At 51.9% G+C, this 24,307-nt stretch overlaps 7 protein-coding genes across 7 annotated transcripts; 5 read left to right on the forward strand and 2 right to left on the reverse strand.

Moving 5' to 3' along the window:
• Positions 1-2,430: 2,430 nt before the first annotated feature.
• On the reverse strand, positions 2,431-3,768 carry UHO2_05680 (uncharacterized protein; the record flags this gene model as incomplete). The annotated part of the gene is made up of 4 exons (XM_041554851.1): positions 2,431-2,511; positions 2,569-3,177; positions 3,283-3,643; positions 3,725-3,768. The coding sequence occupies 4 exons, from the start codon at positions 3,766-3,768 to the stop codon at positions 2,431-2,433; spliced, it is 1,095 nt and encodes a 364-aa protein (XP_041410785.1).
• A 966-nt stretch (positions 3,769-4,734) lies between these two features.
• Positions 4,735-6,249, forward strand: UHO2_05681 (uncharacterized protein; the record flags this gene model as incomplete). The annotated part of the gene is made up of 1 exon (XM_041554852.1): positions 4,735-6,249. One exon carries the CDS (start codon positions 4,735-4,737, stop codon positions 6,247-6,249), a length of 1,515 nt encoding a protein of 504 aa, XP_041410786.1.
• Positions 6,250-8,428: 2,179 nt separating this feature from the next.
• UHO2_05682 (uncharacterized protein) lies at positions 8,429-9,435 on the forward strand (the record flags this gene model as incomplete). The annotated part of the gene is made up of 2 exons (XM_041554853.1): positions 8,429-9,259; positions 9,388-9,435. The coding sequence occupies 2 exons, from the start codon at positions 8,429-8,431 to the stop codon at positions 9,433-9,435; spliced, it is 879 nt and encodes a 292-aa protein (XP_041410787.1).
• A 1,559-nt stretch (positions 9,436-10,994) lies between these two features.
• Positions 10,995-11,588, reverse strand: UHO2_05683 (uncharacterized protein; the record flags this gene model as incomplete). Its single annotated transcript, XM_041554854.1, has 2 exons — positions 10,995-11,034; positions 11,134-11,588. The coding sequence occupies 2 exons, from the start codon at positions 11,586-11,588 to the stop codon at positions 10,995-10,997; spliced, it is 495 nt and encodes a 164-aa protein (XP_041410788.1).
• Positions 11,589-12,106: 518 nt separating this feature from the next.
• UHO2_05684 (uncharacterized protein) lies at positions 12,107-16,333 on the forward strand (the record flags this gene model as incomplete). The annotated part of the gene is made up of 2 exons (XM_041554855.1): positions 12,107-13,124; positions 13,155-16,333. The coding sequence occupies 2 exons, from the start codon at positions 12,107-12,109 to the stop codon at positions 16,331-16,333; spliced, it is 4,197 nt and encodes a 1,398-aa protein (XP_041410789.1).
• A 546-nt stretch (positions 16,334-16,879) lies between these two features.
• Positions 16,880-18,430, forward strand: UHO2_05685 (putative Cysteine desulfurase, mitochondrial precursor (tRNA splicing protein SPL1); the record flags this gene model as incomplete). The annotated part of the gene is made up of 1 exon (XM_041554856.1): positions 16,880-18,430. One exon carries the CDS (start codon positions 16,880-16,882, stop codon positions 18,428-18,430), a length of 1,551 nt encoding a protein of 516 aa, XP_041410790.1.
• Positions 18,431-19,852: 1,422 nt separating this feature from the next.
• UHO2_05686 (uncharacterized protein) lies at positions 19,853-23,560 on the forward strand (the record flags this gene model as incomplete). The annotated part of the gene is made up of 1 exon (XM_041554857.1): positions 19,853-23,560. The coding sequence occupies one exon, from the start codon at positions 19,853-19,855 to the stop codon at positions 23,558-23,560; it is 3,708 nt and encodes a 1,235-aa protein (XP_041410791.1).
• Between the last annotated feature and the right edge of the window lie 747 nt (positions 23,561-24,307).

Raw genomic sequence — 24,307 nt, forward strand, 5'->3', positions numbered from 1 at the left:
TCGGGAAGTAGGCGCGACAGATTTCACGCTCGCCTTTCTCGATTCCACAGCGGCGGACAGAAGAGAAGATGGGAGCCGACAGCCAAGTTGCAAAGCCCAAGTCTCTCTCTCTCTCATCTCCACCTCTTCGCAACTCGAGGGAATGCAATCGGATCATCGGCGATCGACCCACCATTGAAACCACACGGGACTCGGGGATCAAGCTCATATCTGGAGACGCTTACTGGACAACGAGGAGACACGAGACATGGCAACGCGGCGAAAGCGGCGAAAGCGGCGAAAGCGGCGAAAGCGGACGACGATTGCTGTTAGCGCTGCTTAGCGGCTTAAGGGGGTATCAAAGTTTTTGCGATTTTAAAAATGCGGGTTTTTTCGAGAGCGCATTTTTGGAGGGAATTTGAACCCCCCCCAAGGAAAAGCAGGTTTCCAAAAACACAAAAAAATCATACAGCCGATAAAATACGTAACCTAACAGTGGTCATGTTACTTGTTGCTCTTGTTGCTATTACCCATTGCTTGCTTATATCTTGCTTTCCTCTTCACACAATGCACTCAATGTAATGTTTCATATGGTGGTGAGAAGAATTGTATTGAACAGAAGAAGAGAGAGTGCCTGTCAGATCAAGAATGGTTGTGTCAAGACTTGCTCCTGTCTCTGAGCTGATGCACTTTGAGTCATGGCAATGTAGTCCACAGTAGTCCTCTCATGACATTGAGACAATGCAGTAGTGTCTTCCTCATTGCACCCAGTGGATCTGAACAGCACCTGGAACAAACCCTCTCAAAGATCATGTGCAGCAGAACTTCAAAGTCTTGACACTGCATACTGTGACATTCCTTGTGTTGCAGTGGCAAGATCCAGTTTGTATTCCTGCTGATTTGTGTGTCTTGTCCTCCTGAGCTCTTGTGTATCACTGGCATCAAGTTGGAGGCTTTGAACAACCTCACTCACCTCATCCTCAGAGAAAGAGGGCAACAGCAGGTCAGCAATATCAGCAGGATGGTCATATTGACTTGCAAAGGTGTGGGCAACAATGCAGGCTTGGATCATCTTGGCAGCAGTGATGTGGTCCTTGAAACAGTAGATGTTACCATGATAGCCTGTAAGGCACTGGAAGCAGTTCTTCAGGTATGCAATGGCATGTTCAACTCATACTCGGACTTGAGAGAGCATGTAGTTGAAGTGTCAAAGGTCTCGACTCTTGTTGGCAGCAATGTGAGAGAATGGTCCAACTGTGAAGGCAGAATGGCCATATCCACCATCAACCCAGATGAACTCACCTTTGTCAAGGTACAGGCAAGGCTTCTTCAGGATGTTGCTGCCTGAGGCCCAAACCTTTGAATCCTGAACACTGCCAGGCTGTCCAACAACTGATTCAACAATCTGCAGTGAGTGTGGCAGGATCACCAGCACTACATTGATGCTGTGGAAGCCTTTGTAGCAGAAGTGCTCTCAACTGAGCACTCCTGGCTTCCAGGCAAGAGGGATGTGTGTGCCATCCACCACAAGCCAGCCCTTACCCCACTCTTCAACCCCAGTTGTATTGCACACCCAGGCAGAAGCATGTTGTCTCTCTCCCTCTGAAGCAAACTGCATGACCTCATTGTTTAGCTCAAGGAGGCCAGTGACTGTGTGATTGGTGTATCCAACAATGCTCCCAACACTGCAGCCACATTGCAAAGCAGTGTCATGTTCACCACCTCCATTTCCAGAATGGCCAAGTCTGTACAGAGCCACTGAAAGAATCTCTTGCACTTTGTTGAGAGACATCACACCTGAGCTGCTGTAGTTCCACCAGAAAGCCTCTGTTTGCTGGAGTCGGATGGTGAGATTGTTGAATGCTTCAGGCGACATATGAACAAGTCCATGATACATCCTATGATTGCTTGATTTGTACCTGTTGAGAAGGTGGATAAGCTTATCAGCACAGCCAAGAGGAGTGTAACATGTGATTGTGTACCTTTGCTTGCATATGAAAGTGTACAAGCAGACAAGGTGTCATGAGAGCAGAATTGGGTCACCATCATTGTCCAAGTTGTTGATGTCAGTGCTGCAGGAGTGCTGCACTCTGTCAGTGTTTTGGATGACCTCTGCAGGTATAGAGAGCTCAAGAGTGTGGACAATGTCATTGAGAATTACTTGCTTGTCACTGTAGCACACCATGGCTGGAAGGAGGAAGGGAGTTGGAGAGGGAGCATGGAGAGGGGGGATGGAGAGGGGGGATGGCAGCAAGAGTGATGCTGAAAGGTTGCAGAGTGGAGTGGTGGTAGTAATGGAAGAGGTGTGAGAGTGAAAATTTTTGTTTAAATGCTTTTGAGCTCATTATGTGACTGTGCTGCACATCATTTTTATTCACCTCATACTTGCACTCTACAGAAAAACACTCAGAAATGACTTTGCATTGAGACTGGATGATAGTACATGTAATGCTACAAGACAGGAAGATTGAATGAAGAGTCCATGTTGTTGTTGTTGCTGGTGTTCTGATGAGCATCCTGTTCGACACTGGCCTGAGAAGCAAGGAGGCACACCATCTCCATCACCATTTCATGATCACACATGCAAACATGTTCATCATGCTCTTTCTCCTCCCTCTCACAATGCAGGTGCATCTCCTTGTGCTTGGTATGCTCAGCCTCCAGTATTTTCTCATGTCTGGTGCATTCCTGTTCAAGCTGCAGGTGGATCTGAAGGGTATCAATGGAAGAATGATAGAAAGCTTCAGCAAGTGTGTCACACTTGTGATCAAGGGCACCTTGCTTGTGCTTGGTGCTGGGAGAGAGCTGGGCTGAAGATTGAGAAGAGGTGGAATCAGAGACATCCAAACTGCCAGCAGTGGAGGAAGGTGGTTGAGCCTGCAAAGGTGGAGGTGAAGGTGTGTTAAAGATGTCATCATCACCAGTGCCAGCAAAGGATGCACCAGAAGTGGATGCAACAGCAGCCAGGGGGTTGGTGGGTTTGATCAAGTTGAGAATAGGAGGCAAACCATGGCTGTGAGTGCTGTGATTGTACAGCTCACTGCCACAAATATCCATGGGTATGTCAGCTGAGCCATTCAAAGGCATGTCAGGCTCATCATTGCTGGTGAAGTTGAGACTGGGAGTTGTGATAAGTGCTGCAGGATCAGCATTGAATTGGCCATTCATCATCTTGTGCATCCTTTCAAACCAAGCATACTTTGTTGACAGGGCAATGTGAGATATGTAGGACTGTTTAAAATTGAAAGTATGAATCAGCATCCAAGCATACTATTGCAAGCAAAGAAGATCACCAAAACTTACCAGGTTGGATGCATCCATGTCCTCCAGCAGTGTACCAGCTCCAGTGGGTGAAAGCTTCTTCTTCTCCCTGTAGTATGTCTCTAGCAGCCACCTCAGCTTGGACTTGATGTGATTGGGATCGACAGATGTGCCTGGGAAAATCATCTTGGAGATATCCCAAAAAATGGGATGTTTGTGAAGTTTGAGGGCTGGATCGCTCTCAGCCAATTCTTGAGATGGCAGCAGAGTGCACTGGTAGGAGTCATTGTTGTAGAGGATCATGACAAGGTGAAGAACATTGGCACCCAACCATGTCAAGTTCTTCTTGCCTGTGGCAGATCTAGAGGCTTGAGTTGGACAGGAAGTGTGGATGTCAGGAGCACTTGTAGAACCAGATTGAGACAGCACAGGCACACTTTTGGTCTGAGTTGCAGAGCTTGTAGGTGTAGTGGACTGGCATAACAACTCTGCAGAGATGTCACCAGAATCATCAGTGGAGGAGGTCATGTTGAATGAGCACAAGGAAGAGGGAGTGAGCAAAAGTGCAATGAGAGTGAGGAAAGGAGAGAAGATGTGGAGTGATAAAAAAAAAACTGTGTTTTTGCAAATGCGCCTCCTGAGCTGCATTTTTGAAAATGCGGTTTTTTTTTTTTTTTTTTTTCCCTTTGTGGAGCTTATGTAAGCTTTTGCGTTTTTTTGAAAAATGCACTCTTGAAAAAACCCGGGTTTTTAAAAATGCAAAAACTTTGATACCCCCTTTAGAATGGATGAAATTCGCTTGGCCGATGCTCAGCTGCGTTGATGAAACAAAGAGAGAGAGAGACGAGGCGGCGTTCGACCCGATCTATAAAGAAATCGAATTGGCTTCAATTGGATCGAGATTTGATCCGAGTTGAATAGGAAAAAAGGAAAAAAAGTCTCTGCTGCGCAATTGATTTTGCTTGTCCGGCTGGATCGGTGGAATCGGAGGGCGCATCTTGTTTCTTCTGCCTGAAAACACGAAAAAGGGAAAGTTGAAATCGGCCGATCAGGAGCGACTCTTTGGTGAGGAATTTAAAGGAGCGATGCGATGAAATTGTGCCCTCTTCTCACCTCACGCCTTTCTCTCCTGAAACAGAGGCAAATCGCAGAGACTCGAGAACAGCTCTTTCAACCCCCGCGATCGGGCGCACTTGTCTTGCTTGTTCCTCCGACTCCCTTGCTTCACTCGCTTCCTCCAACTAGCTTCCTCCAACTAGCTTCCTCCAACTAGCTTCCGAGCTACATGGCCTTTCCTATCACGCACTCATACCAGCTCAACTCAGCCCAAGTAGCGCTGCTGCCAAAAGCATCTCGTCATCCACCTTTCTGCATCTACGCAGAGATCCCCTTCGCTGCTGCACTCGAGTCGTCTTGAACAAAGAGACCATATCCTTTTCACGCAACCCTGCCTGCAGGCAACTACCACACTCCTTCCAAATACCCTGATCCAACATGTCTAGCGAGGCCCCTGCTGCTCCTATAGCTGCTCACTCGCTCGCTTCATCCGCTCCTCAGGCTCAATTCGGCTTTGACATTCTCCAAAAGAAGCCCGACGGCACCACTGCCCCCACCCTCGAGCAGCAGTCTACTCAGCCAGAAGCCAACACCGCCTCCGAACACACCACCTCCGAACATACCACCTCTGAGCACGCCACCTCTGAGCATGCCACCTCCGAGCAGGATGCTGCTGCCGTTGCTGCTGCTGCTGCTGACGCATCCAGTGCTGCTCAGACCATCACCGAGCTAGCCACCGCTGCTACCAACGCTGCCAACGGCCCTACTCACGCCTCCACTGCTGATGCGGCGGCCGACCAGTCCGAAGGTACTACCGGCGATGCTAAGCCCAACGCCGAAGGCCAGGCAGACGCACAACAACAGCAAGACAATGCCGACGCCTCCACCTCGGGTCTCCCACGCAAGGTCGAGTCCGAGCTCCGCGAAATCTACTCTGTCTCTTCTGCCATCGCCAACTTCTGCGTCGCTCACGTCAACCAAGTCAATGTCCCCACCCCACAAAAGGTGCGCAACATCATCCAGAAGGCTCTCAAGCTCACTTCTTCCCTCAGCATGCTTCTCGCCCAGCCCGAGGTTGCTCTTCGACAACTCGATGCCGACGAACATGGCAAGCGACCTGCCGAATCCAAGCTCGACTCGGCTCGCAAGCGTCAACGCTCTTTCGACTGGGATGACAACAAGTTCGGTGCTGGTGGCATGCCCATGGCTCCCTTCACTCCCAACTCTGGCATGCGTGTCTTTCCTGATGGTTCCTTGCCTACTTCCTTCCCCTCTCCTGGTATGGATGGAGACATCAAGGGTCCTCAGTACAAGAAGCGTAGTCGTGCCCCCGCTCCTGGCTCTTGCCAGGCTTGTGCCACCAGTGAAACCCCGGAATGGCGTAGAGGTCCCGATGGTGCACGAACCTTGTGCAACGCTTGTGGTCTCCACTATGCCAAGCTCGTGCGTAAGCGAATGCAGCAGGAAGGTGGAGAAGAGCCTTCGCCCAGTCAAGCTCCTCCTCAGATCAGCCTGGTTAGCTTGGAGGAGTTGAGGGCTAGCACCAAGAGTGCCGCTGATGCTGCTGCTGCCGCTTTGACTCCTTCCGCTTCCAGCAGTTCGCTCAATGCAACACCGATCAAGGTCAACATGAATGAGCCTTGGAACACGCCTAGCAAGCCTCCTCGTGTCCCCTCTTTGTTGGGTGCGGCTACTGTTCTTGCTCCTCAGTTGCAAGGACAGGCTGAGGTGAACAACAATCAGCAGCAGCCTCCTCCTTCTCCTCCTTCTCCTCCTCCTCCTGCGCCTGTCGGTGGAGAGCAACAGCAGACTGCTGGCATCCTTGAGCCTGCTCCTGCTCCTACGCCCGCTGGTTCTGCTCAGCATGCTCTCTCGGAGCCTGTCATTGCTCCTGAACTCACTGGAGAAACTGGTGGTCTGAATCAACATGCTCCTATGCAGACTGACCAGTAAACCAAAGTACACTCCCTCTTCTGGGCGGTCCTATCAAAGTGTTCAAAATGTCAAGTTGTCAAGTTGTCATGTGTCTAGTGTCTTGTGTCTTGTGTCTAGTGTCTAGTGTCTAGTGTCTTGTGTCTTGTGTCTTGTATCGATCCCTTCAATCCTTCCCCCCCATCTTTCTCTTTGCATTTTCGTCTTGTGTTGTAATGTCAATCTTGTTCTCTCGTCCATCGAGGTTGTGGAGGGTAGATCGGGAGATGGTAACTTGATATTTTCAGCACCTCAAATTTCATCCCGAGGTGGAATGGACATGATCCCTGGTTTTGTAGTACTCCATGTTGCAACAAGTCGTATTGGGAGAGTGTGCATCATTGCTGGAGGTGCTTGAGATCTTTGAAATAGCTTCTCTTGCGTCGAGTATAAGAAGCTTACTCTATACCACCTTACTTTCGAATGTATCCAAGCAGAGCGGAGTCGTGTGACACTGCAGAGTAAATGTAAGACATATATCGGTGGCGAGTGGTGTTGCGATTTTAATCTACCTCGCATAATAAGATCAATATCAGCTTGTGTTACAACTAATCGCAGACCAACGCCGATGTATGGGGGGGGGGGGGGGGGGGGGGTCTTTCACTGGTTGACAATAATATTCTGGCTCTGATGATGCGCGAGTTACAAAGGCTTTGGTGGATTGAAACGGTGAGAGATGGGCTTAAGTTGTTTGAGAGAATAGGTTGGTGATGGGGTGGCAAAATAAAATGTTTACGGAAGGCGATGTTCCGTATAAGTTTATGCGATTTTTTTATAGGCGCACTGTTGGACTCGAGCGAAAAAGCGTTGGCATTTTGGTTTCCTGCAAAAGCGCAAAATAGGCAAGCCAAGCGTTTTAGCCTGCTGATCATGCTCACTAGTCCCTCTCGCTTAGATTGCTCTTGGTCTCTCTGTCTATACCTGCAGCTTGGTGCAAGTGTTGGTCGAGCAAATCTGTGGGTACAAGTGCAATGCTATTAGCGTGGCTTCTTCTGGTTGTGCATGGTGTTGCATCCGACGGCAAATTTTCATTGTCCGTAGTCAGCTGGCTGAGTTGGTGAGAGAAAAGAACAATCAGGTAGTCAAGTTGAGCTCGGAACACCTTCTATTTCAAGCAAGTCCAACCTCTTTGTTGCCTTGGCGCCGCAATCCAAGCACCGGCAATCCTTCCTCCGATCATGCAAACCATTGCCAGAGAAGCTCGGCAAAACAATGGAAGCTGCTTTGCACACGCTTACAGATTACAGCCAGATTGCACACCCGTGACAAAAACCGAGGACCAGCTGAGTTCAACAACAAAGATTGACAAGCAAGGCAAGGAACGAATGGCAAAGACAATTATCGAAGAACTTGGGGAAAGCTGAGGCTTAACAGCTGCAATGAACAGGACGAATGAGGTCACGACATCTTTGGATGAACTCGGTTCTCTTCTCATCTGAGTTTATCTATTGCTGTGATGGCGTGAGTGAGTATAGAGATTATGTGGATGTGAGAGCAAGTTTGTGTAGGGGAGCGTCCGAAAGGTCTCACCCGCAAACGATGCGAATAGATGTCGGTCACCATTGTCGTTTGTATTGAGCTGGTTGGTAAGAAGAGCGTTGCAGCCTCGCTTAGGCAGGTTCAGTGGACCCTGGACTCAGATGAGAAGGAGGAGAGAAGAAACTACCAGGCGAGAGGAACATGGTGTTTACCGAGCCACAAAGCGAGACGCTTTGCGGAAGAATCTGGTTAAACGATGGCAGGAAATCGGCAAAGAGAGCGCCTGGTGTATACCATCTCCGAGAGGACCGAGGCATTCGCAGATACCTTTGCATAGTAGCGCAGTCTAGCAGCATCACAGAGACTCATCCATGGCAAGACGCTGCTGCTTCATCCGCCTGGGCTGTGGTTGGGCTCCTGTCTCAGTCGCAATCGTCGTTGCATGATGTGTACCACTGGCAATCAACGGCATAGTTCAGCATCCGAGACACCATGTTGCTACCATGCTCACAAGGGCGCCTAGCAGGCGTTTGGCCACCACTGAAAGATATAAGAAGAACATCGTCATGGCTGGTATCGTCAACTTGCTCTTATCATCTCATCTTCGAACCACTTCCTTCTTCTGGTACACCTCTTCAGCTCTCCACCCAAACCTTTCTCTCCCCTCTTGAATATAGACAAGATGCAGTTCAGGACGATTGCTATGTTTGTCGGCACTGCCATTGCCATCGCCGCCCCTGCTGCCATCGCTGCTCCTTCTCAGCGTGCTTGTGGTAACCACGAGACTGCTCCCGCTGCTATCGAGCAGGCTCTTGGCCTCAAGGTCGCTGCTCTTCGCAGTGCCGAGCAGGCCGAGAAGCAGTCCAGCTCGGACAGCAACCGGGCCAGCTCTAATGCCGCCTTCACCTCGGTCAGCATTCCTGTTTACTGGCACGTCATCACTGACGGTACCAACGGTAAGCTGACTTCTTCCCAGATCAGCTCTTCGATCCAGGCTCTTAACTCTGGTTACTCTGCCACCGGTCTTTCTTTCTACCTCGCTGGCAGCGAGACTACAACCAACTCCAACTGGTTCAACAACGTGAACCAAGGTACCTCCGCTGAGGCTACAATGAAGAACACCCTCCGAAAGGGTGGTGCCAACGCTCTCAACATCTACACTGTCAACTTTGCTGGTGGTTTGCTCGGCTATGCCACCTTCCCTTGGAACTACAACTCTGCTCCCAAGAACGATGGTATCGCCCTTCAGTGGACTTCTTACCCCGGTGGGCCGATCAGGAACTACAACCAGGGTAAGACCCTTGTGCACGAGGTCGGCCACTGGGCTGGTCTCTACCACGTCTTCCAGGGTGGCTGCTCTGGCCAGGGTGACTACGTCGATGACACCCCTCCCCAGTCGACTGCTACCAATGGATGCCCCACTAACCAGGACTCCTGCTCTGGTGGCGGCTTAGATAGCGTCACAAACTTCATGGACTACTCCTACGACCGCTGCATGGTCAAGTTCAGCTCTGTAAGTGATCAAAAAGTCGATACATATAGTGGCAAGATGGTGTTGGATAGCAAAGACTGATGTTTTCATTGCGACATGTCAAAACTTGGCTCGTCTAACTTTATGTTTGTCTTATCGCAATCTAACAGGGTCAAATTGCTCGCTTGGCCGCCGCCATGGACGCTTACCGTCTCTAAGAGATGGTACATACAAAAGAAGCAAGCTAGCTGATAAACTATCCCGCAGGCCGGAGTACTAGATGTCATGCTCATTGTATAGCCTTGTCTTCCACATTACGACCCTTTCGCCTTCTTGCTGAGCCTACAACAAGACCCACTGCAACTGTTTTTGGTCCTTCTCGCATCTTAATTCTTGTCATGCAATGCAAATGGAATTCCTCGTTATCTCAATCTTTGGTGTGTTGAGTTGTCGTGCAGACTGATAATGAGCTGTTGCATCGGTGGACTCACATTCACTCCGGACAGGATGCTCTCCTGACCGAGTGGCTTGGCACGAGCGCTACAGAAGCATCGAATACAAGTCGAGGCGTGAAGCCGAGAGACTGCGCCTCAACCAGTTCGACGCTTCCCTGCTAGAACGGAAGCAGGAGCGACGCGTAGTGATCAGTCAACAGGATGCCGATGCAGTCGAGATCAGTGTTGTTGGCAGGGTCGTAGCTGCTCTCGCTTGTTACTGATCCTGGTGTGGTGAGGCCGCTGACTGCGTCAGTAACGTACTGAAGTTCCAGCCCCTCTGGCGACGGTGGTTGAATGCTGTTGTCGGCGGCTGCGCTCCTGACATTCTCGCTCGCGGTGCAAGAATATGTTTGCCAGACGATCCTTGCCAGCAGCATCATCAGCACCCTGCCGGCTGCCATCGTCGCTACGAGCTTCGTGACGTAGAACTTCACGCTGCAGCTCGAGGAAGGCGCGATTGTCAAGCCCTTGCTCGTCAAGACCCATGGCGCCGGTCAGAGAGAGTGAGGGTATGGTTTTAGCAGTAGCGGTTGCTGCATCATCAGCGTCGAGCTCCTGTGTGTCAGGCCGGGGTTACTTCTGTCAAAACATGTCAGTGATGTCGTGACAATGGCCACTTGTTCAAGAACCCGAATGTTGCTCAACAAATGTCGGGTTGGAGCTCATCGTTGACACTTGCCAAAAACGTGGCTTGTTTGTCGACCACCAAGCGGCAAGTGCTGACAACTTCCAAGCAGCTCGTCCCTCGTTCCGCATTGCAACGGAGGCTTGAATCAGCACGAACGGTCCTCGTCAATTGCCGCTACAGGACACTCGACAAGACCGCGTTACCGTTCCGCTGTCCGACGGAGGACGAAGCTAGGAGTCCTGTAAGCCGGACTCACGAGGCCCAACAACTTCAAGACGGATCTCAGAGACCAACGTCTTGCGCGCTCCGCGCTCCGCAATCTGACAGAGCTCTGCCAAGGCTGACCGGACGTCTCTTCGACTTTACGAACAGCTTTAACTCTTGCGCTTGTTCAGATGGATCGTGCTTCTGACCGAACTTATCCAATCTTGTCTGCCAAGTAGACCATCTCGCACTTTCTTTAACTGTCAAGTCCAACAAACTTGCCCTTCCCGCATGTGCTCGATGACACCAGTTCACAACCGAATCGACGTTGGTTCGCCAGAATCTCCATGACAGGGCTCCAAGAGACAGACAGCTTATACAGTCTAAAGCACGGTTGCTTCGGTCAAAAGGACTCGATTCGAGACTTGCATGTATGGCATATTGAGACTTAGTGGTGGGCGGAATGGTCGAGCTCGAATCGGATACCACTGTTTGCAGGAAGAGAATCGGCAATGGAAGGACAAGAGGTCAGTGATGATCGACAGAGATAGGATAGGAGGATTGATGTAAGTACGGTTGCTACTCACCAGTATGGGCAGGGCTTAGCTCCTGGCTTGTCGAGGTTGATGAAGACCCTAGGGTGTCCAAGAGGTCCTCCATCACCATCGCATGCTGCAATACGCTTGCTGGAGAGACGGATGGGCTCTCTCTGGATCATCTCGATGGCAGCAAGTGGTTGGGGCTGGAAACGCATGTCGAGCTGCTCGAAACGAGGGCCTTTCATCGCGTTCTGGCGAGGGTTTTGAGACTCTGACCATGTTGTTGGGAAGTTGGGCGACTGTTCAGCAGGGACATGGGCTGGTGTATGGGGCTGAGCGACAGGTCGAACAGGCTTGGGCTGAGGCACGGTGGGTGAGTTGGACAAAGTGGGAGCGTTGGCTGGTCGCTGGAAGAAGCCGTTAGCCGCACGAGCGACTGCTGATGTGGAGAGAGCACGGCGAGTGGCCGAGGCCGAGCTAGAAGCCTGACGAGCGGCGAACATGTTGATCGGTGTGTGCCTTCTGAGTGTGGGGGGGTAGTGTGGTAGTCGATGGAGGAGGAGCAGTAGGAGATATTGTCGAAATTGGGTTTAGGATTCGGCTCCGTGGGAGGCAGCTCCAACTGCAACGCTTCTCTCGTGCGAGTCAGCAAAGACCTAACATCACATTGGGGTTCCTGTTGTCAGCGCGGCTCTCCGACGATTTGCTTCACTGGGTTGAGAAGGGTTAGTTGAAGTAGATAAGGCTACACAAAGCGTAGAGACAGTGAGGGTAGCGCTTACGGCCGAGTAAAAGGCCTGAGCATCTGAGCACGGACCACATGTGTCACAACCTACTCAAGACAAAATGCTTTGTTATGTTCCGCAGTTAATGCGGCTCTCTGCCACTCTTCTTTTGTATATATATAGACTCCTCGCTCTCTCGCTCTCTCTCTCTCTCCCACTATCATCATCAACAAGACGCCTCAACTCCAACCACTGACGAATGACTTCAACTGATTAAGAGTCTGAGACTCAACGCAATGCCGCCATCGACAAGAGCTGGACAGACGGGAAGGGGCGATGATGATCAAACAACCACAGGCAATGGACAGGAGGAAGGATGGCTCACGCAGGTAGTCAGGATCCTCCAGCTGGCGAACCCAGCACTAACGGCCGAGGAAGCAATCGTACGAGCTATGGGTCTCATCAGCATTAGCAACCAGACCCCGCGCAGGGAAACCGAGAAGATCCCCAAGGAGGTGTCGAGCACCATTGCGCACATCAAGAAGCTCAGCGACAGCAACTGGCACACTTGGGAACCTACCTTCATCGACTGCCTCCAAAGAGTACATAATGCGAAGGAGATACTGTATGGCACGGTAGCGCCTGGAAATGAGGAATACGATGAAGACTTGGATAAAGCCCTCGTGGGCCTCATCCACGCCTGCTGTGACAACAGTCCAGACAGCCATATCGACACCTACACCATCAGGGGAGTGGATGAAGAAGTCCAGCTCGGTAGCACACTCTATGCCAAACTCAAGAAGGCACTAACATTGAACGACGCTGTAAAGCGAGCAGGACTGCAGGATCGTATTCACACAGTGCGCTTGCACAATCGAGACGTTGTCAGGCTAGGCAAGGAACTCGATTCAATCTGGAACGATGCGGCACGCCTGGGAAAGCGTTTCGACGAGGACCTCAAGAAATCAACTCTCTATCGCTGCACGGCCCAAGATTGGTTCTATGCCAACGCCGTCGACGCACTGAAAACGGCCAGACCAGACTGTAAATATGACGAAGCCTACCACGCACTCGCCAAGAAACAGCAGGATGGTGAGGTCACCGGCCGTATTAGAGGAGCAGCAAGGGTTGCCACAAGCACGGACCAGGCAGAGCAAGGACCCAGAGGCAGGCGCGATCCTCGCAACCCCTCGGCCCCTCCAAAGTGCTACGCTTGTGGAGGACCTAATCACATTGCTCGAAACTGCACGAACACCAACAATAACCCCGCACCTAGTAGAGACGGACCCACCCCCAATCCGGCACAAGAAGCGAGTCGATAGGAACTCGGGTGCACCCTCCTAGCGATCGGCGGGAATGAGCAACCAACATCGGACACCTGGATCGTCGATTCGGGTGCAACGCACCACATGGTAAACGATGAAAGAATGCTGCTCACCTCGATGCACAAGGACGGTCAGATCTGTACAGCTGGAAATGAAAGGCTTCAAGTGAAGGCCATAGGAGACGCCTCCCTTCGGGTTGGCGATGTAACCATTCAACTATTGGATGTGCTCTATGTGCCGAAACTTAATTCTAATCTATTATCAGTACAAGGCTTGATCGAGAATGGTGCACGGGTAACTTTTGATGAGTTTGGAACCATCATTAAGCAAAATGACGGTACACGAATACAATACAAGAGGAACAGAAGAAAAGGGCGGTTCGAAGTACAGGGAAAGGCACTAGCCCTGGAGTTGGAAGAGACACTTGACGACGTCCCAGAGGACAACCAGAACACAGGAAAACTAGATAATGCCCCAGAGGGCAATAAGGACACAAAGCATCAAGACAGCTACCTATGGCATGAGAGGTTCGGACACCCAGGACGAGACAAAACGAGACAAATCCGGGCTCATTACCTAGGTACCGACAAGGAAATGGAACATGAGTCAAAGCACTGTAACGCGTGCAGCCAAGGAAAACAGACTCGAGCACAGATGAGCCAATCAGAGTCGGAAAGAATGGAGGCACCATTAGAGCTGGTACACGTAGACCTGATGACAGATTTCAAAGGACATGCCAACTACCACTATGCACTAGTTGCTGTGGACGACTTCTCCTCCCTGATCTACGTGGAACCACTCTGCACAAAGAGTGCTGCACTCACGGCGCTGAGGAGGTGGATAGCCAGGATGGAACGGGCAACGGGCAGGAAACTCAAAACACTCTGCAGCGACAATGGAGGAGAATGGTGCAGCATAACAGCCGAAGACTGGCAAACTCAAGAGGGTTTCAAGTGGCAAAAGAGCATCCCAGGGATCAGTGTCCAAAATGGATGGGCGGAGAGAGCAATCAGGTCGGTCCAAGAAAAGATGCGCTCGATGCTGATTGGTCGAGCTTGCCCCAGAGAGTTGTGGCCGTATGCAATCACAGCAGCAGCACACGTGATGAACCTTACCCCATCAGCCACCAAAACCATTCCCCACGAAGCCTTTTATGGAACCACCGCACACAAGCTGGCCCAGCAGCTGCAAGTCTTCGGATGCTTGGCATGGGTTCATGTTCAACAGAAGGACCAGCAAGGCAAGTACGGGGCTAGAGCAAAGCCAGCCATCATGATTGGGTATGACGACGAACACAAAGCATGGAAGTTTTGCAACCCGGACCAGCTGGCGTCAATCCAATGGAGCAACTCAGCAACATTCCATGAGGATAAAGGATGGAGTGATCGCCAACAAGAGGCAGTCAGGCCCATGGTGACCGCAGAGGTCGAGGAGGAGGGTGTTACGCCAGCCATAGTGGAGGAGGAGACCAAATCAGAGGCCGCAGTGGAGGATCTCCTACCAGCCGAAGACAGCACAGTAGGCGCCGCCAACACAGCAATACTGAACCTGGACCCAACGCTTGGGGAAGCAATGGACGGTGAGGACGCCCAGCTCTGGAAGGAGGCAATACGAAAGGAGCTAGAAGGACTCGAGGCAATGGGGACTTGGGAGGTGGTGCACCAACCGCCAGGAGTACCACTTGTGGACTCTAAGGTTGTGCTTCGGCTGAAGCTTGACACTGATGGTGTACCTGTTAAGCACAAGGCGCAACTGGTTGCAAGGGGCTTCACACAGAGAGAGGGGATCGACTACCAAGAAACCTTCTCTCCAGTAGCACCCCTCGGAGCAATCAGAGCCATCTTAGCACTAGCGGTGCAGAACAACTGGGAGGTACATGCTCTGGACATCACTATGGCTTACTTGAACTCCACGTTAAAGGAAGCAATCTACATGAAGCCACCAGAAAGATCAGGAGTAGCACCCGGCAAGGTGTACAAGGTAATCAAGGGTCTATACGGCCTAAAGCAGTCTGGACGAGAATGGAATCAGGAGTTCGACAGGTCTTTGCGACACATGGGATTCTTCCAGGTAGAGTGCGCTCCCTGTATCTACACCAAGGGACAGGGTGAAGATATGGCAATTGTGGTCATCTACGTCGATGATACATTAGTCATAGCACCACGGCTGGAAACAGTCCTAAAGGTTAAGGAGCAGATTGGCCAGAGATGGAAGATGGAAGATAGCGGTGAGGTCTCTCACTTCCTGGGCATCAAAATCAGTCGAGACCATGCGATGCGCACCATGACGATTGGTCAGTCAGGGTACATTGACCAAGTGCTGGCAAAGCACCTGGACAAACGTACAAAGCCGACCATGGTTCCAATGCAGAGCATACCGGAGGGAACCCTTGTCGCAAGCACAGCACAACAGAAGGAGTATCCGGTGATTGTTGGCAAGCTGCTCTGGGTTGCCAACAGCACCCGGCCCAACCTTAGCCTTACCGTGGGTGTTCTCGCTAGGCACATGTGTGAACCATCACAGGAGCATTACCAGGCAGCACAAAGGGTCTTACGCTACCTCGAAAGCACAAGGCAGGTTGGATTGGTTTATAGGGCAAGTGAGTCGCAAGAGCCACTAGTCGTGCACAGCGATGCAAACTGGGCGAGCGATGCCACCATACAGAGAAGGAGTACATCGGGGTCAGTGGCGTTAGTGTATGGGAATCCAGTAGCCTGGAAGTCAGTGACACAAAAATGCGTGTCATTGTCCGCTGTCGAGGCAGAGTTCATTGCAGCCACGGAAGCAACATGTGAGGTGCTCTTCCTCAAGCAGCTGCTATGCTCAATTGGCATCGCCACAGGCACACCGATGGTCTACTCGGACAACACTGGTTGCATACAGGTTAGTAAGGACCCAGCACAGCACTGGAAGCTTAAACACATCGACACCAAGTATTACTTCGTCTGTAACAACGTTCAAGAGGGAAGGGTGCAGATCAAGTACGTAGACACCACGAGAAACTTGGCAGACGTACTCACAAAGCCCATTGGGAGACAGGCAATGCAGCAAGCAAGATCTGGGCTACACCTGCGAATACCGGCATCAGTGTACGAAATGGGGTCCCCGAGCTATGCGACAGTGTTGAAGAACGGAGGTCACACCTTGAAACAACAGCATAATGAACAGGGTACATATGCTGTTGAGGGGGGGAGTTGAAGTAGATAAGGCTACACAAAGCGTAGAGACAGTGAGGGTAGCGCTTACGGCCAAGTAAAAGGCCTGAGCATCTGAGCACGGACCACATGTGTCACAACCTACTCAAGACAAAATGCTTTGTTATGTTCCGCAGTTAATGCGGCTCTCTGCCGCTCTTCTTTTGTATATATATAGACTCCTCGCTCTCTCGCTCTCTCTCTCTCTCCCACTATCATCATCAACAAGACGCCTCAACTCCAACCACTGACGAATGACTTCAACTGGGTTTGCTTGGCTGAACCTCCGCATTCAGGCGATTAAATCATCGACTTGAGTTCGAGAAGGTCGTCGTGGCAAGTTTTGTCCATAGTTTGTTCGAGAATGACGGCCTAACAGTCCAGTGATTTTGCCACACCTTTTTTTTTATCGTGCGACTTGCTCCGAATTGGACACGCACTGCTCAGCAAAAGCAGGCGCAGTGGGAGATTTTTGAGCTTCTCCTCTCCACACCAGTTTGCCACTGTTCTTGCATCATTACCACAACGATCACAAAAGCCAATACCCACAATGGCATCCTCACTACGATCGTCAACGCCTTCAAGTCTTGCGCTTCGAGCGCTCACAAGACATGATGCTGGTCACGCTCGCAGCATCAGCACCAAGTTTACCCCAACCGCAGCAGCAGCATCGTCATCGGCCTTGTCTACACCACGAGTGCACGCCCGCGGCTATGCATCTCCGTCGTCTCCAGCTGCCATGGCCACACCAGTCGAGGTCGCTCAACCTGATGTGCGTGCCGGCGTCGGCAGCAAGATGGGTTCCGGCAAGAATTTGCTCAACGACATCATCGCCGCTTCCCCCAAGCATTCGACAACTAACCGACCTATCTACCTCGATGCTCAGTCCACGACACCGGTCGACCCTCGTGTGGTCGACAAAATGATGCCCTACATGACTAACCAGTACGGTAATCCGCATTCCAGGACACACGCTTATGGTTGGGAGTCCGAGAAGGGCGTAGAGGAGGGACGAGAGCACATTGCCAGCCTCATCGGTGCCGACCCCAAGGAGATCATCTTCACTTCGGGCGCCACCGAGTCGAACAACATGGCTATCAAGGGTGTCGCCCACTTCTACAAGTCCAAGAAGAACCACATTATCACCACTCAGACTGAGCACAAGTGTGTACTTGACTCATGCCGTCGTCTTCAGGAGGAAGGATTCGAGGTAACATATTTGCCTGTCCAGTCCAATGGTTTGATCGATCTCAAGCAGCTCGAGCAGGCACTTCGACCCACAACCGCACTCGTCTCAATCATGACGGTCAACAACGAGATCGGTGTCATCCAGCCCATCAAGGAGATCGGTCATTTGCTCAAGACCAAGGGTGCCCAGCTCGCCAAACAGAGCGGCCGTGGCGCATCCAAGCCTTTCTTCCACACCGATGCCGCACAGGCAGCCGGTAAGATTCCTCTCGACGTCAACGAGCTTGGTGTCGATCTCATGAGTTTGTCGAGTCACAAGCTGTACGGTCCCATGGGTATCGGTGCCTGCTACATCCGACGACGTCCACGTGTCCGTCTCGAGCCCATCATCAACGGTGGTGGGCAGGAGCGTGGTCTTAGATCAGGTACTCTGGCACCTCAGCTCATCGCTGGATTCGGTGAGGCAGCTCGTCTTGCCAACCAGGAGCTCGCTTACGATCATGCACACATTAAGAAGCTCTCGGAGCGATTGCGAAACACGCTCGAGGCCAACATCACCCACGTCCTCTTCAACGGTGACCAGAGCGGATACCCGGGTTGCTTGAACTTGACCTTCCAGTACGTTGAGGGCGAGTCGTTGCTTATGGCTCTTAAGGACATCTGCTTGTCGTCTGGTTCCGCATGCACATCGGCATCGCTCGAGCCTTCGTACGTGCTTCGTGCGCTTGGATTGGATGACGAGAACGCACACTCGTCGCTTCGATTCGGTATCGGCAGGTTCACCACGGAGGAGGAGGTCGACTACGTTGCCGACAAGATCATCAAGGTTGTCAACAAGTTGCGTGACATGAGTCCACTGTGGGAGATGGTTCAAGAGGGGATTGACCTCAAGACCATCGAATGGTCCGGATAAGCGCATTTCTATGGCTCCAAGTGTACAGTACAGTATAGTCTGGCTTAGCTTTCCTTTGCAGATTGTCTCAATGCGGATTCAGGTTTCTCATGACTGTTTCATGGTTGACTCAAGTGTCCGTGTCCGTGTCGAGTAAGAGGTCGAGTTCGGCGTGCAGCAATGTTAGGATCCAGGAGGTTAGTCAGGTAAGGATATCGGGATCTCGAAACTATCGCCGATTGACGATTGCCGATTGCCGATTGCCGATCGGTGACAATCCGGGTTTGAGAACGATTTGCTTCCCTCCAACTCCGGAGGGCTCAAATACCCACGGCAGTTTCTGTGCACGGTGTCACAGCGATTTGAATTGTCGCCTTACTCAGATGTCACCCTTCTACCGCCATTGTAAAAGTGAGAATGTGAAGAAGTTTTGTCCCGATATCTGGCGATCGGGGAGAGTCTGAGTACGATGTCACTGCTGTTTTAGACAGAAACATATATACTCAATTGACTGAAGAACGTGTTGTTTCTTGATACAGTATATATACAAAGTGTCGGCGTACGACAAAGGTGGGAGCATTTCACTTAATGACGATGTGTGTCAACGAGCGGGACTAAGTTGTATCCGATCTCTTTGGTGTTCGCTTACGTCAACTCGCATCATCATATTGGATCGTTTCCCTCAGCAATTCCATCCTCGCGCGGGCTGGTGAGCTCATGCTTAGTAATTGCACACCCTCGTCACGTGGATAATTTCTCTATTAATTGCTCAGTCCGAAAACCGAGTTGGTCGTTGACAAAGTCGTTGCGTCCGAACCACCACCATCTCCACTTCTTCGATGAACTCGTAGGTAAGTAACTTAAACCTCTTTGATGCCACCCTTCTACCGCCAAGATAAATCCTTCCTAGGCCACGCTGGATCTGCAGTCAGAGAAAGAATTGTCCTAAGCTCTCTTTCTGTTGTTCTTCAAGGCAGTCAGTCCACCAAGTCTCAACGCTGACAATCCCTCCCACCACCATCATCGTCATCACAGTCCCACCACGCCTCCTATTCCCGTACATCTGCTTCTCGATAGACTTTGCCCAGCTTCATCCACGTCGTCTTTACTCTGCACAGCAACTTGCTCCGTCATCTCTCCCTACACCTCGGTCATTCGACATTGCAACATCTGACTTGTTTGTCATCTTTCTATCCTTCCGATACTGCTCCAACTCGGCGTGGCCAAATCTCATCTTGATCGCTGGCGAACAAGACTTTGGGCTCAACCACTAGCTGCTACATCGACGCATCGAACAGTTCCAACTCTTTGTTCCTAGCAACAACCGAGGATTGGCGTCGCCTATCACATGTTCCGTCTCTCTCGTTGAGAGAGTAGCTATACTCTGCTTTCCACATCATCGGTCGACGTCAGACCTAGCCTGACTCTTTCCTTTCCATCAGCATGTCGGATCCACACGACTATAACGTCTCATCGTCGTCAACAGCAGGCTCTTCCACACTTCCAACCGGCTCTTACGAGCGTCATTCGGACCAGAGACAACACAGCCAACGACCAACGGATCCAGAGATTCGAGTGCAAGATACCGATGCAGACGACACCTTGAACAGCTCCGAGGACGCGCCATCGACTCACCCTACCGCCGAGGCTCCTGCCCCTTCCACATCCACCATTGCATCGCGTCGTGCTGGACGAGTCCATTGGGATGGCACTTCCAACGCTGCCAGCTTACGTCGAGGCGGTCAGCTTCAGATTCGCACAGGCGGTGCTTTGGCAGGCCCGACCGTCACCGTTCGAGGAGGCGCTCCTGCAAAGCCAGATAGCGGCAACGCTCTTAGCCTTGGTTCAGTGCGCCGTAATCACCACCCAGGGCCACTCAACATCGCTGAGCGCCTCACACCCAAGAACGAGAACCAGCCACCCTCACCCCCGCCTGAGGTTCAAGAGCTCGCCGCTGATAATGCCACAACCGCTGCAGCAGCACAGATCCCTTCCCTCTCCTTAACCGGAGCCAAGGGTCTCGACGAGCAAGGCCTTGATAACCGCGCCTTCCTCGAACTACAGCGTGAACTGCAACGTCACGAAGCTAGAAGCGACGATAGTAGCTGGCAGGGTGTTAATGATGCTGCTGGCCGAGATCGCCTCGCTGACATCTTTATGGATCGCGAGCGAGACCGTCAGCAGCGCAGGCGACGACAGCAGCGAGCAGCAGGCCTCGCAACAGGCGCAGAAACGCCTGCCACCAAAGTTGATGGCAGTGGTCTAAGTACGCCGGGCTCCGCGACGAGCGAGAGCAGCTACGACCCTGCCAACGACTCTGATCTCGACTATCTTGACCTTGTACCGGGCGAGACCGACGGCATGCCTTCTCGTATCAGGAAGTCGAAGCGCAAACAACAACAACAACAACAACAACAACAACAACAGCAGCAGCAAGAAGAAAATGCCGAGGCTCAATCCAAGGGCTGGGCCAAGCTTCGTGGCATCTTTGGCAAGCCGCCCGTCGACGAAGAGGACAAGGAGGAGAAGGGCGAAATCAAGCAGGATGTTGTCGAACCCCAGGATGGTCGATCACACGACCAAGGTGGACCCACCAACTGGAAGTCTGTCCCAGTCGAGACCTCAAGTGGTCTTCATACCGGAGAAGGTCCTCGCCGCAGACCCACCCAGTTTGAACGTGAAGCAGCACGACTCGTCAAACAGCACAAGCTCGCCCAGCAGCGCCAAGAGGCACTAGAACGCATCAGCCGCTCGCACATGCCAGACACTGGTGCTTCCACTCCTGATCCCATGGAGACCACCATGAACCTCGATGCTCGACCTGTCGCTTCAGGTGGTGTTCTCGGCAACCTTCTGCGTCTCTATGAACAGCAACAGCGTGATCTCTCCTCCAAGAGCGCCGCCACCAGTTCCATCGCCAGTACCACCGAGCTCGAGATGAACACCGACAGCATGCTGCTTGTTCGCACTCCCGAGGCTGTCCGCGCTAAGCTCGATTCGCCCGGCTTCCAAAAGAAGATGGAGCGATACGAGAAGCGTCGTGGCATGTCTTTGCAGTCGATCAGCTTGCCCAGCCCCAAGCTCACCCAAACATTCGCCAAAGTCGGTAACGCTACCTTCAACGCATCTACCAAGGTAGTGCGAGGTGTAGCCAACGAGACTGGTATCGAGGGTGCTCTCGATGAGCGACCCAAGGCAGCAAGGAGTGGTGCAGGTGTCTTTGGTGCCCTGGTCGCAACGACAGGCAACCTTGTCGGTGCCGTCTCACCACAGCATGCTCAGCTTGGTCCTAACCCGAAGCGACCTGGCTTCTCCCTCGATCGATACTTGCTTCCCGAGATGAACGCAAAGACACTCAAGCGTACTGCTCAGATTGTTGCAGATGCAGCTCCAGCACCCTATCGTCCAAGCAACGTCGCTTCGCCCTTGGCATCCCGATCTCACTCCCTTCCAACCAGTCCGGATGCCGGTGAACGTGACAGCTCGACGCAAGCCAACTCGCCAACTGCTTCTGGTTATGCCACGCCACACAAGAAGAGACCAAGCTCCATCATTCATTTCCCTTCGCGCACCATAACCGGTGGCAGCTCTACCGATGGCCAAGCTGGTCCTCGTAAGCGTCATCTCTTGCCAGGCGCCATGACTCGAGCCTGGACCCACTCGAACCTCAACACTCCCGATGTCAACTCTGCACTCGGACCTGATTACTTTGGTCCCGAAGCCGAGAAGATGCATTCCGAGTATCACAAGCAGGAGTGGCAGCGCAAACTCAAGAAGCGCGCCAAAGACAAGAAGCGCAAGGAAGAAATCTTTATCACGATGCACGTCGCAGCCATCTTGCAACGTCAACAGTTCATCTTGAAGCTTGCCCGTGCACTCATGATGTTCGGTGCTCCGACACATCGTATCGAGACACAGATCCAGCAGACAGGTCGAGTGCTCGAGATCAACTGTCGTTGCATCTACCTTCCCAACTTGATGCTGATCGCTTTCGGCGATGACGCTACCCATACTTCAGAGACTAAGTTCATCAAGCAGACCTCGGCGCTCGACTTGACCAAGCTGACCGACATGCACATGATCTACTGGAATGTCATTCATGACAAGATCGGTGTCGAAGAAGCGTCCAACCAGCTGGACGAGCTGATGCGACGCAAACCGCTGATCGGACGATGGCCCATGGTTTTGGTCGGTGGCTTTGCCTCTGCTTTCATCTGCGTCGGTCCACAGGGTTTCAACGGGTCCTTTATCGATGCGCTCATGGCCTTCCCGCTCGGTGCTTTCTTGGTATACTGTCAGTCGATCATCACTACTGAGCTGTACAGCAACGTCTTTGAGATCGTCTTTGCCACACTCAACTCATTTGTAGCCGCAGCCGTTCAGAGCTCGGGCTACTTCTGCTACTCTTCCGTCGTCTCTGGATCGATCGTGCTCATTCTACCCGGTTTCATCGTCTTGAGCGGTTCGCTGGAGCTGCAGTCGAAGAACTTGATAGCGGGTTCGGTGCGGCTGGTCTACGCAATCATCTACTCGCTCTTCCTCGGCTTTGGTATTTCGATTGGTGTCTCCTTCTGGCAGCTCTTCTCCGGCAACATCTCGACAGAAGCATTCAACAGCTGCGGCGCACGGCATGTGGCAGACAGGTGGTGGCAATCTGACGTACCCGAGATCTGGGCCATCCTTACAGCTCCTGCATACTCGGTCTGTCTTGCACTCCGCAATCAGGCCAAGGTCACACGTAAGGAATTCCCAGTCATGGTCCTCATTGCTTGCGGTGGTTGGGCATGCAACCACTTTGCCGCGAAAGCCACTGCACTGTCAAGGAGACAAGATGTCACCGCAGCTCTCGGATCGCTGGCAGTTGGTATCATGGCGAACCTCTACGGTCGATTCTTTGATGGTAGAAGCTTCGTCGTCTCCGTTCCTGGTATATTGTATCAGCTGCCCAGTGGTCTTTCGAATGGTGGTGGATTGTTGAACTTTGCTAGCAGCCAAGACTCGAGTGCAGCGTTCGCATCTGGATTCCAGGTGGCGCAGTCGTTGGTTGAGGTAGCGTTGGGCTTGACGGTGGGTCTGTTCGCAAGCACCGTGCTGTCGTACTTGCTGGGCGGTAGGAAGGTCAGGAACGGTGGAGGACTGTTCAGTTTCTAAGGAAGCTGGCCGTGGAAGCCCACAACACACTCAAGAACCGTCTCTATATTTGCTCCAATTGTTCTCTCGTTTGCACGTCTATACATAATTTATCAGCACAGCATCTCTCTCTCTCTCTCTCTCTCTCTCTCTCATTCACGTCAATAGATGACATTTCGTCGCTCCTTCTCTCTCGCGTACATTTATCTTATCTCACAGCATAGACCAGCATCTCCTTCCCTTGCATATTCAATACAGTTCGTTTCCCATACCTCGCTTGCTTCTGATCATGTCGAAAGGACTGCTGATCAATGGATGTTGATGATGTGGATTGCGAAAGTAGGTGATCGGTCCGGGTGGAGTGGCAAGACAAAGCGTGTGTGCGTGCGGATCGGGGTGGATGATGGGTATATGACGCAATCCAAACATACTCGGACAGCTGAGTATTCAATCCCACTGTCATGATCGATAGCAACGCAAAGATGAGGACAAGGATTGCTATGTCAGTACTCGCTTCTCTTCTTTTTCATTCAGACGCGCAAGCAGGGGGGGGGGGGGGTACTTACAACGACTCTACTTGGGCCATCTTGCTCCTTCGCTAGGGCATGTGGGTTGGTGTTCTTCTGCTGTTCCAATTGCTTGCTCAACTTGCCGCTTGCAGGTGTCCCTTTGCTCGCCTGTTGTGACATTCTTCGCTCTGCTGCTTTTGCTCTTGCTTCTCGATCCGTAGTTGATGTTCCTGCTGTTCCGGTCGCAGCTTGTGAGGAG

This window comes from Ustilago hordei (assembly GCF_900519145.1).
Source record: "Ustilago hordei strain Uho2 genome assembly, contig: UHO2_contig_14, whole genome shotgun sequence".
NCBI classification, from domain to species: Eukaryota; Fungi; Basidiomycota; class Ustilaginomycetes; order Ustilaginales; family Ustilaginaceae; genus Ustilago; species Ustilago hordei.